This window comes from Herpailurus yagouaroundi, unplaced genomic scaffold, assembly GCF_014898765.1.
Source record: "Herpailurus yagouaroundi ecotype Mexico unplaced genomic scaffold, PumYag 208, whole genome shotgun sequence".
NCBI lineage: Eukaryota > Metazoa > Chordata > Mammalia > Carnivora > Felidae > Herpailurus > Herpailurus yagouaroundi.
In genome coordinates this window covers 1,262,385-1,279,401 of record NW_024412439.1, presented here as the reverse complement: position 1 = coordinate 1,279,401, position 17,017 = coordinate 1,262,385, and the positions used below count along the sequence as shown (strand labels likewise).

At 53.5% G+C, this 17,017-nt stretch overlaps 1 protein-coding gene across 6 annotated transcripts in view; it reads left to right on the top strand.

Annotated features, from left to right (window-relative positions):
• TOM1L2 (target of myb1 like 2 membrane trafficking protein) overlaps window positions 1-17,017 on the top strand; it is a 120,993-nt gene that overhangs the window by 94,290 nt on the left and 9,686 nt on the right. For 3 of the 6 annotated variants that reach the window (XM_040453020.1, XM_040453014.1, XM_040453018.1), the window contains 6 exons: window positions 5,105-5,238; window positions 7,501-7,549; window positions 8,354-8,477; window positions 10,284-10,401; window positions 11,389-11,464; window positions 13,850-13,915. In XM_040453020.1, coding sequence (XP_040308954.1) covers window positions 5,105-5,238; window positions 7,501-7,549; window positions 8,354-8,477; window positions 10,284-10,401; window positions 11,389-11,464; window positions 13,850-13,915 — 567 coding nt within the window. The remainder of the gene's footprint in view (window positions 1-5,104; window positions 5,239-7,500; window positions 7,550-8,353; window positions 8,478-10,283; window positions 10,402-11,388; window positions 11,465-13,849; window positions 13,916-17,017) is intronic. The other 3 variants (XM_040453017.1, XM_040453016.1, XM_040453015.1) reach the window with 2 other exon arrangements.

The window sequence follows — 17,017 nt, the reverse complement described above, 5'->3', positions numbered from 1 at the left end:
GCATCCTACTTTGGCCCGTGTCTTGATCTCGCGGTTTCTGAGTTTGAGCCCTGCGTCGGCTCTCTGCTGTCAGGGAGGAGCCCTCTTGGGATCCTCTGTCTCCCTCTGTCTGTGCCCCTACTCTGTTCTTGTGCTCGCTCTCTCCCTTTCAAAAATAAACAAACATTAAAAAAAAAAAAATGATGATGACCTAGGGTCACATTCAGTGCTGGCTGGCTCATTCAGTGGAGCTTGCAACTCTTCGTCTTGGGGTTGTGAAGTTCGAGCCCCACGTTGGGTCTGGAGATTCTTTAAAATTAAACAAACAGAAAAAGAAGGTGGTGACTTAAAAACTTGAAGGAAGGAGATGGTAAAACTTTCTCTGTGCAGAGACCCTTGGACATCCTTGATTTAGAAGCTCCAGGCCAGACTCTCTGGGCCAGTTTAGGCAAAGCTCTTTGGGAGGTGCCTGGGGACCTCTCTCGGGTTGGGCCACAGAGGCTTTGCCCATGGGGTGGGTTGGGGGCCATCTCACTGCCCACGCCAGCTGGAGGCTGTGGGAGCAAGGCAGCAGATGCAAGCTCAGAGCAGGTGTTTCTGGTTCCTGCAGTTCATGAGATCACACATTCTCTGCCCTTCCGTCTCATTCTTCCCAAGAGCTGAGTCGTAACGTTAGAGCCAGGAGACATCTCAGAAATCATCTAGCACTTTCCAAACGCCTCTGTCAAGTAATGGAACCCTTTTCTCCACCAGTAAAATTCTCCAGAGAACTGCAGTGTTTATTTATTTTGAGAGACAGCGTGTGAGAAAGCACGAGCGGTGGATGGGCAGAGAGTGAGAGGGAGAGAGAGAGAGAGAGAGATAGAGAGAATCCCCAGCAGGCTCCTGCCATGTCAGTGCAGACCCGGACTCGGGGCTCGGTTCTGTGAACGTGAGGTCACGACCTGAGCAGAAACCAAGAGTTGGGTACTTAACCGACTGAGCCACTCAGACGCCCTTGTACTGTTTAAAATAGATAAAAGCTGCCGTGGGGTGGGGTGTCCCAAAACCCCATGCCGTGGAGGCACTTTAGTGGCACTCTGCAGAGCTTCAGCACTTCTCTGACCCCCTTTTCCTTCCCCGGAGAGAAACAGTTCCAGAGGGTGCTGGAGGCTCCGAGAGCTGATCTAGTCAGTCGTGGCCGCTTGCTGCCTGCCACTTGGTTCCCAGCACACGGGAGGGCCTGGGCTCCGTGGCGGAGACTGAATCCAGCCCTGCCCTTTTTCATCTAGTGGTTCTGTGCTTTGGGCATCTGGAGCCATGTTACTGAGACGCTCCCTGCCACCTTCTGAGGGATCTGGTTTGGTTCTCCGTGGGTTCCAGTAGACCATCCTTGAGGGCTGCTCTGCGTTCTGAGGCTTCCAGTGGTTAGGGTGGGAGTAAGGGCTGGTCTTCACTTATTTGAGGCTCTGATGGAGGGGCTCTGGCGACATGGGGCCGCAGCCCCGAGTAGAGGTATGTCCAGAGTGCTGTGGAAGCCTTGAGAAGGTTGGGGTTGGGGGGAGTCTCCAGAAAAGATCGAGCTCCTTTGGCTCCTCATAGATCTTTGGCAAACACCTTGAGTGCCGGTCTCCTCTATACCAGGCACGCCCTCACCCAGGGAGAGGGAGTGACAGGGTGGCCCAGGAAGGGGTCCTGGCAGACAGTAGAGAGGCAGGCGCTGCGCCTCTTTGCTCTGTCCACTGCCCGGCCTCCTGTGTCCCCGGGCTCCGTCTCTCCCACTCCTCCATTCCCATGCTCTTTGGCTGGTCTCTGGCGTGTCTTCCAAAGCGCTGGGCAGGATCTGCTACCCGAGAATGGCCAAGCGTCTTTTTTCTTTTGGTTGACGGGGGCTGGTCTTTTAAAGTTCATCTAAATCCGTGTTTCCTTCTTGGCCCTAAGCAGGTGCTCCTTGAACTCTAACAGTGTATTAGAAATCCTACAATCATTTATACTGTTCACGTCAGTCCTGGCTCCTGGAATCCTTCATGCGACCTACTGTGATGGCTTCTTTCATAAGTGCCTCTGTGGGCTTTCGTTTCGTTTCGTTTCGTTTTGTTTTATGTTGATGGCCTGGCTTCATTTTAGCCCTCACTCATGAGCATACTTTGTGTCTGTAATTTGGGTTTCCACTGGGCCTTTGGCTTTGACTGTTCCTGTGGTGACTGGATTTGACCTGTGAGTGTCCACCAGCATCCATGGCAGTTAGTGTGACAGTCCATCACTCGAGTTCTGGAAAGGCTCCAAGTCCCAGGCCAGTTCCTGAATGCCCCTCTCCTGGCCGGCCTGGGGATATGAGCCATTCGCAATGGTAGAGAGTGGCCATTTTGTGGTATTTCACTCTTTACTGGACATAATGTCTTGTGCAATTCATTTTTGGTATTTGCCTCTTGTTATTCAGACACATGGCTGTATGTTCATAAATGCTTACTACTGGGTCACTGCGGCCTGGGATGAGTCCTGGAGAGGGAAAATTAGATTCTAGGTGAAGGAGAATTCCCCATTCTCTGAGTGGAGAGAGTGCTAGGTAGAAGGCTAAGCTGATGTGGATAACTGAGTGAGGACAGTGATGGGGAGCTGGTGGTTTGCATGCACCGAGGACTCAGAGCACCGTAGAGTCCAGGCCCCCATCCTTCTTCCTCCAGCCTCAGCCTGCTTCTGACCTCCCCTCCTCTGCATCTCCTGCTGGTGGGAATGCCACTCCCTGCCTGGGCTGATCTGGCCAGGGCTCAGCTGGCACCGGAAGTAGGGAGGTAGGGAGAGAGCTTGGGGGTAGGGAGAGAGGAGTTTTGACTATCCAGTGATTTGCTGGGAGCCTCCTATTTCCAGGATGATCCTGCCTTCTCCCAAACAAAGAATGGGGGTCTTAGGAGAACCAAGAGTGGGAATCTGTTCATAGAAAAAATTAGAAGGTCTAGACACTGGGCTTGCTGTCCCTAGAACCAAGAGAAACATTAGCATTCTAACTCTACAGAGGGCCAGCAACTGGGTTAGACCCATGACCAAGGCAGTGTTTCCATAACCAGAGAGACCGGGCGCAACAAGCCAGAGAATCTCCAGATGAAGCTGTTTTTCTGCCGGTAAACACCAGACTAGTTTGTACCCAGCTGTCCAAATCTAGATCCCTTCTGTCTTGGAAATTACAGCTGGAGTGGGGTGATTCTGGGCTGACCCACGTGGGCTGAGCTGCTTTCCTCAGCTGCCTCCGCTCTTGGGGAAGCAGCCCCCGCAGGCCGAGCAGCCAGGGGAGGGGTGACAGCAGAGGCCGTGTCCAGGCCTAGTGTCTGGCTGGTCATGGTCTACTTATTCTGTGATGGACAGGTCCGTCGAAGTCCCGACCTTGCTCTTACCTGCAGGATCAAGCCTAGGACACGCATCCCCCTTCAGTGGTGAAGCAAGAATGTGTGTGTGAATGCGTGTAAGGGAGCACTACTTCGGTGCCTTGGACCGAGTGTGGACAGAAGGAATGCAACTTGCCTTCAGTAATTCTCCCTGGAGCATTTAGGGAGTAGCTCCTACATGTCAGTCATGGGTACTGGAGAAACAGGGACAAAGGATGCCGTCTCTGCCCTCAAGAAGCTTCAGTGTAGAGTGTAGGGCGTGAGGCAGACCAGGAGCCTGGTCATAACGCCCCATATGCAGTGAGCACAGTGTTACAGGGCGCCATTGGGTGCCTGGATTCCCTGCTTTGCGTTTGGCCACCTCTGTGGTCCGCTCGGCAGATAATTCCTGGGCCTTTTTCCTGCATGTAGCTCCGCACAGGGCATGAGGGGGAATAAATGGTGGCACCTCCCTCATGGAGTTTATGGTCTAGTGGGAGGGGAAACCTAGTTCTAGCCAAGTTCTGGACAAAATACAGAGCTGAACAGAGATCGTGTGTGTGCAGTGAGTAGAGCAGTGACTTCTACCAGAAACATTTCAAAAGGAGGTGGTTTTGAGGCCGAGCTGTGAGAAGGAAGGACCTCTGCCCCTGCCCTCAGCCCCTTCATTCACTGGGTCATCAGCTGCCTCCTGCGTCTAGGTGGGCAGGGACAAGCTGTCCCCTGCCCCCTTCATTCACTGGGTCATCAGCTGCCTCCTGCGTCTAGGTGGGCAGGGACAAGCTGTCCCCTGCTTCGCCCCCATTGGGACTTGGAGCTTTTGTCCTTAGGCTCTTCCTGTACTCAGGGATGCTGCAGGGACAGTCTGGGATACAGGATGGCAAGGAGCCCTGGCAGGTAGGTGAGGGAGCTCCACAGGCAAGTTTCAACGAGAGCCTGAGTCAGGTTGCCATCTGGAGCAGGAAAAGCCTGCGGTAGTCAGGCTATAAAGTGGTAAGGGTCTGTCTTCAGAGGGATAGTCCTTCCAGGGGTAGAGAGGGCCCCAGTGGTGACTGGGAGCTCATGAGAGTCATCAGCTGGGAAGAAACATCAGGGCTTGCTGAGCTCAGACCTCAGCGAAATGTCAGACGCGCCACCAAAATACACCTGGTGTGGTCGTGCTGCCGGGAGTGTAAAATGAACTGATCTCTTTCTTTGGAGGGTCTTCTGCTGTTACCAGTCTGTGTTCTAAAGGACCACGCCCTTTCACCCAGAAATTCCACTTCTAGTAGCTTGTCCTGTGGAAGCACTGGCACAGATGCAGGAGCACGTGTGTGTGCGAATGTTCCTTGGTGCTGTGTTTGGGCCGGCCAAAAAGAGGCCTCAGCCTGAATGCCCAGCAATTGGGGGGGGAAGGGGAGGTGTATTATAATAACACGAAGGGACGAGGCCGGCTGTACAAAGCCGTGGGAAAAAAGGTGGTCTAGAGTATTTTGCTGAAGAGAAAAAGCAAGCTGCAAAGAATCCTGTTCTTAGATGTAAGGAACGGTCTGCGCAAACACGTACCGATGTACGTACGACGGCTAGCTGTGGACGCTTGTCCGTCTATTGAACAAGAGCTTACTTCCCCTGCGGTGACAGGAGGCAGAGAGGAGCCTTCCACTTTGCATCCCACCCACGTCCAGCTTTCTGGACAAGCGTGCACTCTTTTTGTGACTTTTAAGAATTGGCGCACATTTTCCCAAAGGAAATGGAATGTGACCAAAAGCGTCCCCAGCAGGCTAGCCAGAGGCGCGTGTGTTCCCTAGGAGCTGAACAGGACCTGCCGGGCCATGCAGCAGCGCATCGTGGAACTCATCTCCCGCGTGTCCAACGAGGAGGTCACCGAGGAGCTGCTGCACGTCAACGATGACCTCAACAACGTCTTCCTCCGCTACGAGAGGTGGGGGTTAGGGCCCTTCTTCTCCCTGGGAAAGGCTGGTGCCCTGGCAGAGGGATTTCTTTTCTCAACAATGGAGAGAGGGGGAGGGAGAGATTAGAGTTGGAAAACGGTCATCAGAGATGCTAATGTGTTCCCCGGCTGACTGGGAAAATGCTTCTCCGGTTCTCCTGGGAACCGGGCCGGCTGGGCGGAAGGTGACGTGGGGAATTCGGCTCTGCCCTTTGCAAGCCTCAGGCCGCCCAGCCTTCCCCAGTACCCCCAGCCCCTCGAGGGTGGGGAGGGCAGGGCCCCAGAGCTTCGCACCTGCTCCTTTGAAGATCCTTTGAGTTTGAAGAGGCCTAAGGGGGGGGGCCGGGGGGGACTCTCTACTAAGGAAAAAAGATTTCCTCTTTCCCATCTTTAAAAAAAGAAGAAAAAGATTTTTCCCTCCCTTTGCAAATGTCAGTGTGTCTAGAGTGTTCCAAAGAAGGCAGGGTGTAAGTGCCGGATGCTGCTGCTTAGGGAAACACACACACACACACACACACACACACACACAACACACACACACTCACATGCGTACATACACGTTCATTTGAGTTCTTTCTGCAGCCAAATCATTTTTGGATTTGAGGTAACCAACTTGAAAATTCTTTTCCTTTTCCAAAGCCTCCCCCGGGAGCAGCAGTTGTCAATAGGAGGTAATGGCAGGTACAGCTCCCATATCCTCACTCCGGTGCCTGTACCTTGGGCTTCCCCCCAGTGAAGGCACCAGAAAGCACCTTGACCAGGCCAACCTTTTCCTAAGTCTGAGGCCCTCGGAGACATGGGGCCCTGGCATCAGTTAGGGTCAGTGTGACAGATAACTTGCATCTAGGGGACTTCGAGGGTGATTTTGCTCTGGGTGTCCCAGCCCTGGGCCTCGTCTCAGCTTTGACTGTGATAGTAGGGATGGGGCGGGGGGTGGTCCTTTGTCCATCTGACAGACAAAAAAACCTCTGCAGTAAGAATGTGGAGCTACCCAGGAGCCTCGTGTGTCTGTTGGAGATGAGGAGCAGATCTGGGGTGCCTCAACTCCCAGCCCGAGACCCCTCGGTTTTGTCATGTGGTTCTGGTTTCTCTACTTTTAATGGGCGTGGCCTTTCACCTGTTAAACCCATTTCAGCCCCTCCTAGGATAGGAAGAACGGCTAAAGTGGGCATTTTCCCGAGTCTACCATGCCCAGTCTGACCACAAATTCAGAAGCAAAGCCTGGGCCAGCAGCCCTGAGGTACCATTCTGGCTTGAGACCTTTTGATAAGACTAATCGTCCCTCGAAGATGGTGGGGGAAAGGTACCCCAGGATTAGAAACTTTTCCTTCTCCTTATAGGCCATGGCTCATAAAAACACACAAATCTTTCTTGAGACCACAGTGGATACACATCGCCTAACCAGATGGTCCTTCCTGGGGATCACTGGTCACCAGGCACGGACCCCAGCCAGTGGGGAGACCTATGTGGAAGGACAGCAGATCTCCATAAACCCTGCTGTCTCTAGCCTCTGGCTGGAGAAAGTCTCTTAGCTACTGCTTTGCCCATGACGTTTTGGAACTCTTAAGTGCAAGGGCAGCCTACACACGTGCCTCACAATTGCTCTTGTGTTCCCACCTGGTGTGAGAGTGACTTGGGTATGCCACAGGAGAGGCTCACTGTGGTCACTCCAAGCTGAGTCCCATCCTCAGCTACTGGGGAGTCTTCTGGCCCTGCCAGGGGCCTGTGCTTGTCTTCCTCCTCTGGCTGTCTGCCCTGTGCGCACCCCTTTCCACCAGCAAGCTGAGCTGGGGGCATTTTAGCGACACAGGCTAATCACTCCTAGTGCGGCTCTGTGAAATAGGGAGGGGGCTGCGCGTCTCTCCTGGCTTTGCAAATAGACCTCTGGGCATCCCCCAGGTAAAGTGGTTGGCCCAGCCACCCCCTCTAGGGGCAAGAGGGGCACTCTGGGCCCAGGATGTGAGGGGACAGCTGGGAAAGCTTTTGGTCCCCTGGATGTGCCAACCAGCACCTTCCTCCCTCCCCTCAGCCGGCTTGTGGGTGAGCCTGGAGGCTGGTTCTCCTCCAGGGCAGCGCCCCCTACGGAGGAAGGCGTGGTGAAGTTGTGTGTGGGGAGATCCACTTTCCCTGGTCCCCAGGTGGCCCCGATTGGTCTCCTTTCCTGGAGGCTCTGTCCCCAGGAGCTCTTCACGGGACCAGGGAGCATCACTGTGCCACGTCATGCCCCTTACTCTGCTTTCCCTTCCCCATTAGGTTCGAACGATACAGGTCAGGCCGATCAGTTCAAAATGCCAGTAACGGAGTAAGTATTCCTTCAGAATTCTCTCATCTCCAGAGGCTGGGAGGCCTATCTCCATTCTGTCTCACCTTTGGTTTTTCTAATTGGGACTTCAATATTTGAGCAATTAGGGCGCCTGGCTGGCTCCGTCTGTAGAGCGAGCGACTCTTGATCTCGGGGTCATGAGTTCAAGCACCACATTGGGGGTAGAGTTTACTTAAAAAAGAAAAAAACAAAAAGAGCAAGTTCAGGGCGCCTGGGTGGTTCTGTTGGTTAAGCGTCTCACTTTGGCTTGGGTTACCATCTCGCGGTTCAGGAGTTCGAGCCCTGCATCTAGGTCTGTGCTGGCAGTTTGGAGCCTGCTTGGGATTCTTTCTCTCCCTGTCTCCTTCTCTCTGCCCCTCCCCCCCCCCCCATTTGTTTGTGTGTGCCCTTTTTTTCTCTCTCTCTCAATACATAAATAAGTTTCAGAAAAAAAAAGTACAGAGCAAGCTCTGGTTGGTGGGATACTGAGGAAGAGCTAACAGGCACATTCCTGGCAGGAGGGTGGCAAAGAAGCCCCAAGTTACAGCTCCTGGGACAGGGACTGTCCTGGTGGCTGGTTCAGCTCTGCCTCCTTTGGTGGGGGGAGGAGCCAATGCAGAGCTCACTAACAGCCAGGCCCACCATGCACCCTTGAAGTTCCCTGAAACCCAGGTGAGGGAGACTGCCTTGTTCCTGTATTGGGGAAACGTCGATGCTTTTCCTCGGGGACCATGCACGATGCCTGCTGGCTTTGGAGCCCAGCACCAGGGCTCCGAGGCTCACCGCTGTCTTATGCTCTGGCAGGTACTGAACGAAGTGACTGAAGACAACTTAATAGACCTGGGGCCGGGGTCTCCAGCTGTGGTGAGCCCAATGGTGGGGAACACGGCACCCCCATCTTCTCTCTCCTCCCAGCTTGCAGGCTTGGGTAAGTGTCTCATAGGGACAAAGAGGGTCTCCTTTGCAGGCCACTTCGTAATTGTGAGTCTGGGCTGAGGGTCCATTTCTCTCTCTCTGTTGGAAGTCCCAGGGAGAGCATTTTGAGGAATCTGTGGGAAAGTGTATTCCTGAGGCCTGGCCAATTGTACCATTTTTAGTTCATGACTCTTGTCCCTAAACTTAAAAGTTTAAACCTGTGTTGGAAAGAAGGGGTGGAGGGAGTTCCAAGGAACAGGAAGTTGTTTGCTTTAAAAGAAAGGTAGCTGCTGTGTTTTATCTGGAATATTCCATGTGGTTAAAGTGATTGTCTTCTCAATATAAATTAGGCCAAGGATGGCAAATAGGTTTTAGCTCATTGGCTACTTGGGACACAGGCCTAAGAAGGATGCTGAAGCCACATCAGAGCTTGGAAGATGAGTCTGTAGTTGATTGGTAATGTCTGCCACAGACTTGGAAGTAGGAAGCGATGACACTGATACATTTGCTCTCCTGGAACTAACATCAGCCTAAAGTGCTCCACTGCCTGAAACCTAAAACAAAAGAAACTCACCACTTTTCCACTTCTCTGTTGGAAAGTGTGTATATGATTCTAGATGCTGCAAATACGCTGGACGATACGAATCTATAACAAAATGACAGTATTGAAATAATAATGCATGGCCCTTGCAAAATTCTGTCTTGCTTTTTTCTGTTTCCTTTTTTTTTCTTAGTATTTCTCTTTATACCTTTATTCCATTTCAGTCAAACAGGGTTTTTATTTAGTGGCCTGTCAGTTACTATAATCCTGGCTTCTCGGCATCTCATATATTTGTAGCTACTGTTTTTCTTTCGGAACAGATTTCTCTGCCTTGAATCTATCCAGCATATGGCCACCATATTTAAAATCCAAAATTCAAACTGAATTCTGCTGTCTTCCTTCTTTTCTTTTTTTGAATGTTTATTTATTTTTGAGAGAGAAGGAGAGAGAGAGAGGGAGACAGGATCGGAAGGGGGCTCTGCACTGAGAGCAGAGAGTCTGATGCGGGGCTCGAAATCACAAACTGTGAGGTCATGACCTGAGCTAAAGTTGGACACTTAACTGATGAGCCACCCAGGTGCCCTAGCTGCCTGCCTTCTAGTGTTCAGTCTCTGTCCACAAGCATTTTTCATTTCACACACCCTGGACTTCAGGTTCCGTACCTTGGTACTTACCTTTCCCCCTTCTCCCTGCAGCAGAGTCCACTTGGCCTTCAAGCCCCACTGTTGGGTCAGTTTTGAGTCTTTTCCAGTGTCTCAAGCTAGGTACTGGTATTGTCTGGCTGGCTCCCACCTACTCATTGCACTCCTTTAGGCCGAGGACCATGTCAAATTCAGTTTGGTGCACGCAGGAGCTGGCTCTGAACGTGGTGGGTGCCTGCAAAATATTTGTCCAGTAAATACATGACCCAGGCCCTTAGATATCCTGACAGAGTTAGTGAGGCACACACTGGTCAGAGAATTGTGGGAAATCTGCAGGGGTACTGGCCCTGGGCCCCTCCCCACTGCCAGCAGTCTCGCTTCCATTCATGAGGACTCTTTGCCCACCTTGAGTAGCCTGGGGGTGGGTGAGGGTCCGTGGTTTTTCTGTCCCCCATCTGGGTCCCACCGTGGCTCCTCCTGCATGTGGTGGGCTGGGAGTGCAGAGGAGAGGCCTATGTTCCCCCTGCCTGACCCAGAACTCTAACCTGCCCACTGGCTTCCTAACTTGGAGATCCTTCATTAAGCCCACGGGCCACATTTTATTCTCACCCTACCCTCCTCTGTTTTGTTGCCGCAGACTTGGGGACAGAGAGCGTCAGTGGCACCCTCAGTTCACTCCAGCAGTGTAATCCCCGTGATGGCTTTGACATGTTTGCCCAGACGAGAGGGAACTCCTTGGCCGAGCAACGCAAGACGTATGTGGGGACCGTTTCAGTGGCTCTCGGAAGGTATTGGGGGAGGATTGATCCAGGCCTGGTCACAGGCCAACACAAAGACGCCTTTTATTTAGCAGATCCAGGACTGCCAAGAACGTTGAAATACGGCTGCGAAGACTTGGCAATAGGCACAGATTTTGAATGAACACCAACCCCCCCCCCAACCCCCACCTCCCCGCCTTGGGGTTGATTGTAGTCGGATCTCTCCCATCTGCAAGAGAGTGCTCCTCATTCTCTCTGCTCCCTGTGCTGCTGCTGAAGAGGAACTAGGAGCTAGGAGGGTGCAGCCGGGCAGGGCCTAGCAGCATGGTTTTCCTGCCCGAGTATGTGGGCAGAGGCTTCCCTGACGGCAGCTCTGGCCAGGATAAGCCATATGAAACTGGGGAAGTTGATCCTAAAATAGACACCGTCCCCCGCATCTCAGGGAGGCATAGACACACGCTTGGAGCTTCTTGTTCAGCCTTAAGGCAGGCAGGTGCTTTCCTGGAGCCCAGCACCTCAGCTTTCTGAGTCCCATGCTCAGGCATCAACAAGTTGACCAGAAACCCAAGGCTGCCATGCACCTCTCACCAGCACAAGTTGCTTTTAACAGCAGAAGAGGTCAGAATGCAGAGGGAGAGAACCTCCACGGTCAGTGACAGACCCCAATCCCAGACCGTGAGACCACCTTCCTTGTCAGATGCTACCGAGGCTGCCGCTTCTGAAATAATATTACTTGCAGCGTCAGGGCACTTCTGACGTCCCGTCACTGGGCGTTAGAGATGCCCTGGTATTGTTACTTGAGAGGAACAATGAGGTGTATGGTGTCCCAGACCCCAGAGGAAATGAGGGGCTGAGCCAGTGCTGGGACCGTAGCCTCCGCCTGAAGGCCAAGTCTGCGGGAAACTAGAAAGTGATTATAGGTCACTGCCGCGTCCCCTGGGACCACGGGGGTGGGTACTGACTGCTTGCGTTGCTTGTCTCCAGGGTAACCTACGAGGACCCCCAGGCTGTTGGAGGACTCGCTTCTGCACTAGACAGTCGGAAACAGAGCTCCGAAGTGGTAGGTCTTTCACCCTGTTTACCTGCCCAGAGTCCTCCGGAGGGAAAGTCGGGCAGCGTCGTAAAGCTGGCGGGGTAATGAAGCAGAAGCTGGGTTGCATGGAGGGCAGGGCACACTGGGGGAGACGGGCGTGAGAGCACTGTGTTGCCTCATTGCGTCCTCACTCCAGCCCGTGGGTGATGCCCACCCAGTCAGCTTTCCCATGAAGCCCAGAGCCAGACGGGCCCAGAGAAGGGACAGCACGCTCTGGGTACCGAGTGTGGATGGCAAGTGGGGGTCTGTCCTAGGAGGTCCAGCTCCACAGCCCCTTGTCTTCCTACCTTGATGGCCCTGAGCTCTCAGGGCGCAGGTCTCCTACAGCCAGATAGGGCCTCTTCCCAAATGTTACACAGCCCTAGGGGTGGGCAGTGCTCCGACAAAATAACGGCCCTTACAAGAAAGGGAAATGCTCACCTGAGCCGCATCTCTGCCGATCATTTGTAGTTGGCCTAGAGAAGCAGTACCAACCCACTAGAAGGCAGCTGATGGGCAGGATTTGCCTGGGGATCTGGGGCTGGGGGAGGGAGGAGCAGTGGGTGGAGGCCAGGAGGGTGCTCTGGGCAGCTCCGTGTCTGGAAGGAGCACGGCTAAAGGCAGAGGTGCTTGGAAGTGGAGGGTGGTGCTTGTTTGAGCCCCAGATGGCAGCTGTGGATTCTGTACGATTTCAGGTCACTGCAGGGGAAAGGATTTGTGTCTTAATGCTTCTCATGAGATCGTACCCCTTTTCGCCTAGGAATGCGTGTGGCTGTGTGGGAATGGGCGTCTGTTTGCAGGGACGGGGAGGGGGAGAGCTGTGGTCATAAGGGCCCCGGAACGGCTGGACCTCTTGTCAGGGTCCCCCAGCTGGGTTAGAGAGGAGCAGTGCTCATCTGCCCACTGGACGGGGAGGTTTGCTTCAGAACAACGGTTCTTGGGCTCCTGCAGCCCCTGTCCAAATGGGCCCAGGCAGGCAGCAGTCTGCAGCGTGGTTTCTGGAAGAAGGTTCACCCTGGGGAAGGGACTTGTCCCTCTCTTCTGGCTCAGCCAACTGGGTGTGAGGGGTGTGCGGCCCTCTGCACCGGCCACTAGGGGGCACAGAAGAGCCAGCCCAACTGCCTCGGGTCTCAGCACCCTGCCTTTCCACCCCTGGGACCCGGACTCCCCAAATCTGCGTAGTGGTCGTGGCTCCATTTCTCCCATTACTTAGAATGTGTCCCCCCGAACCGAGAGAGGGTGTTAGGAGGGCCCACCACCGGGCTGAGGCCACCAGCACACTGCCAGGTGAGGACATTTCCTCCTGGCCCACCCTGACCTGGCCTGTAGCTCTGTCCCTCAGCCAGGCCAACTTGGTTTGCTTCCCACTCCGTCCCCAGGGCCTGCCCCCATCCGTGCCAGGGTGTGCCACCTCTGCTGTTCTTAGTGCTTAGGCCTGGATCCAAGCTCAGGAGATGTGGCCAGCCTCCCGCCCTTCACCCTTTGGGCGTGTGGCTTGGCCCATCTCCCTGTTTTCAAAGATCTTGATGACTCCAGCATGTTTTCCACCTGATGGCAGGCAGATTACTTTCATGTTTACTGCTCGATGAGGGGAAGCAGGGCTTGTGGTGCCTGTGTGCCTGTGTCCGTCTGTGTGAGTATATGTATATCCCTGTCTGTGTGCGCGTCTGTGTCTTCGTATATGTGTGTGCGCACACCCTCACTCACATGCATCTTGAGGCCAGTATTTCAGGTCATGATGTTCCATATCCTAAACCGTACCGACCTGGATACGAGAACTGGGCCAAAGGAGAAATTAAGAACACAGTGAAGGGGAGAAAATTGTATAGCCACACCTCCACAGTGCAATCCAATCAGAAGTCGGTTTAAATACCTTTGTGACTTCAGAAAGAGTAGTATGCCCAAATTCAGTGTTCAAGTTAAGAGTTTGGAAAAAGAACACCCAAGGAACTGAGAAGGAGGAAAAAAAAAAAAAAAAGCAGAAATAACTTAGAAAAAAAAAGGAGAAATGATTTGGTAAAAGCTGGCTCTTTGAAAAGTTGACCCTTTGCCAATTCCGAGAGCCCTAATCAGGAGAAGCGGCCGTGGCCAGCCTTCTGTGACCTCGTGGAGATTTTCCCAGTGTGTGGGAATAGTTGGCATGAGTTTATGTTACCCTGTTGGGATTTTGGTTACTAAACTTCTCTTCTCTTTTCCAGAAAGGTAAGGGGGACATGCTGGAGGGGGGCGGGGGCAATGGGTCACATCTCCTTACGTGACAAAAGATCAACTCTCAACAGTGACTTTTCCATTTCCATGATATATACTGTTGCTTTCTTTATCCTGGGTCTTGCTGTGACTTTTCTTTCTGGGACTTTTCTGTCCTCGGCCCAGAAGAGAGGTAAAGGTGGGGACTCTGACCTGGAGCCCATAGACAGCTGGCTCATAACCCAAGGAATGGTGAGAGGTCACCAGCTGAGCCGAGCCCCCTGTCTGCCCCAGCGCTTACCTGTGTCACCTGCTGAGCCCTTGTGAGTCAGACAGTACAAGGCCATTCTCTCCTAATGACTGGATGCCAAATTTCCCCCTGCCAAAATGTCTTCTTGTGTTTGTACAATCTCCTTAAGCCACAGACTTTCAGTCCTAGAAACGCCTCTGGTTTTCTGCTAAGGTCCGTGCCCCTGGGCCTTAAGGGTCTGGGACATCTGTGGAAGTGAGGGGAGGGCCCTCTCCCTCCTTTTACTGTCTCTGGAGCTCTCGGCAGTATTCGCTTTCCCAGGATGAGCACAAGTTACTGTGGCTTTTGCTTATTGTTAGGAGGGGACATTTCTAAGAGAACAGACTCAAAAGCACCTGATCAATTGGAGAAGCCCCCTCCAGCCTCTAGATCTGGCAGTCCTAGGCTGATGGGTTTTTATAATGGAGTAAATGTGTGCCCACTACGTCCCCCAGAAGAATTTGAGACATCTTAAACACACAAACACAATAGAACAGAATAAAAAGAAGGCAAAGCCAGGGGAGTTGAATATCATCAACACAGTTCTCATCAAGTAGAGCTTTTCTGCCACAGAGACCCGAGTGGGCCTCTCCTGCCTCATCTGATCAGGTAGGTGGCCCCGAGTCTGCTACAGAGAGAGAGGGTGACCTCGTTCCAGGCCACTTGCCTCGGCGTGATGATTACACTCCTAATGAAGCCACCGTCCTCGCCTAGCACCTCTAACATAGAGACCAAAGGTCTGTGCGTGCGTGTGTGTGTGGCAGGGCTGGAGCAGGAGAGGGTGCACAGAGGGAGGGACGATAGAAGCAGTCAGGCATCAGCCTCCGGGGTGGAGCCAGGCAGACACTAGACACATAACTGGGGAAGAAGCGTAGCCGACCCCTGGAACCCGGGCCAGGCTGTGGCCGGCGGAGGGGCGTTCAGGCAGGCCAGCATGTCTGAGTCTGTAGGTGGCACGGCAGGGGTCACCTGTCTGAGCAAGGTGTGGCCGACATGCAATGGCCGCACAGAGCCATCAGAATCGAGGGGGTGGGGGTATCTTCCTACCACCCCAGCTTGGAGCTAGGGACCTTCGCACAGCCACGCTCGGGTGGGGCCAGCCTTCCTCCATCTGTCAGCAGCAGGCACTTCATACTGCTCTTCTCCAGCACGCGACCCCAAAGCTATTCTTAGAGACCCAGGCTTCTCCGGGCCCCTCATTTACTTCAGAGACAGGCTAGGGCTGTGGTCCTCCTGTGTGGGTGACCTTAGAGCGGGACTCCTGGAGACCATGTCCACTCCAGTTCCAAATTGGGAGGATCCAGCCGTGTGTCCTTGTGCCCGTTAATCCTGCGAAAAAGGATACTGCCCAAACTACCCTGAGTGTGGCATTAGCAGCTGGTGGTGGCACCTGCCTCTGCCCACACAAGATCCCCTCCCCACCCCGCCCCCCACTAGAGCTCCAGTCTCCAACTTTCCAGAAACAAACCCAACTAACAGCTAACCTGGTATCTCACCTGCCTGACTGCAGTGGTGTTTTTTTTTTTCTTTTAAACAATGTATATTAATTGCTTTGCCTTATTTCCCATAGTGTAGAAGCCCTGAGTCCTTCCAAACCCCCAAGTGCAAATTCTTTACTTGGAAACTTTTTGTACTATTGAGTAAGGCTGAAGGGCTTTTAGTCTGCTGCTCATGTTTGGGGGGACCATGTTGTAGGGAGGATTTCTCAGTTCTCATGAAATAGCATACCTGAGCTCTTCAGAAAGTGTTCCTGTTGCGTTGTAAATCAGACTCTGAGGTTTCCCCGTGGGTTGGGGGCCGTGAAATGGGCCCGTGCTCTCCCGGGACTTCAGGGGTCTAGACTTCCAACACCACGGTTGACAATACCAGATTCATTACCGGTTGAAGAGACCCCTGAGCAGCGTCATGAGCCGCTCTGCCTGGAGACTGCTGGGAAATTGCCCCCCCCCCCGACCTCCGCCCCCGGCCATAAGCAGGATGCAGCCAGAAAGATCCCCTGAGAAGAACGAGCGTCGGTCCCAACAGGAGCAGAAGTAGGTTAGTAGTAGGAGTGTGCTACGGCCCAAGCCCACGCATGGAGGGGTGCCGTAATCCGGTCCGGCAGACCCCCGACACAGCAAGCCCAGAGTCACAAATAGCACTGGCTGTGGCCGAGCCGGTGGCACCACTGCCCCCCACCTGCCGCCCCCTAAGTGGAGCCAAGTGAGGGTCAGCGCACGGCAGACAGCTCACCCAGCGCCCACGTCAACATCTGCCACTTCTGGCCCCCGACACGCCGCTTTCTCTTTGGACCCTGAAGATGGGCGGGCGCGTCTCACCGTTGCCTCAGCCAAGCCAGCCCCGTATGCGCCGGCCTTTATTGGAGGGTGGTCCTGTGCCAACTGTCTCTTATTTTTTTTTTACTTTGCGTCTTCTTCCCTTTCTGTCTGCCTCCCCCAACACACTCCTCTTCAGACCCTTGGATTAGCCTTCAGCCTTCAATCGTTGCCCAAGAAGGTGCTCTAACCGTGGCATGTCAGAGGCCACAGTCTCTTAGGGATCAGCTGGGCCAGGCTTCATCTGACAGATGAGAACACTGAGGCCTCCCAGGGGCTTGGTGACATGCCCAAAGCCACGGGGCAGTGACAGAGTCCAGTGCCCTCTTGGCTGGCCAAGGCCTCTCCCTTCCCTTCCATCGGCATGGACGAGGGAGCTTCCTCGTCCCTCCCAGTTTCTGTAGTTCCTGTTTGGAGAGCAGTGTGCACATTTAGTCTGTCTGGTGGCATCCACATTATTAGAAGGAACTTTACCCCAGTGCTACGCTCAAGGCATTGATTTACCAGGGTAGGAGGTGTATATAGGTAAGTTACTGTGTGCGACCACAAGCAGGTCAACCCTTGCCCTGTGTTGTATAAGCTTTACTGTTAGCTCTCCCCCTAGTTCCACGGAGATTCCGGCCCTGAGGCCAAGTGCCTTTCATACTGGAAGGAGTCAATTCCGATCGTTCATGATATTCCTGGTTTCTGAATTAGAAAACAGAAACCCTGACCTGGAAGTTAAGGGGCTCGGAGTCCTGTGGGGTGAAA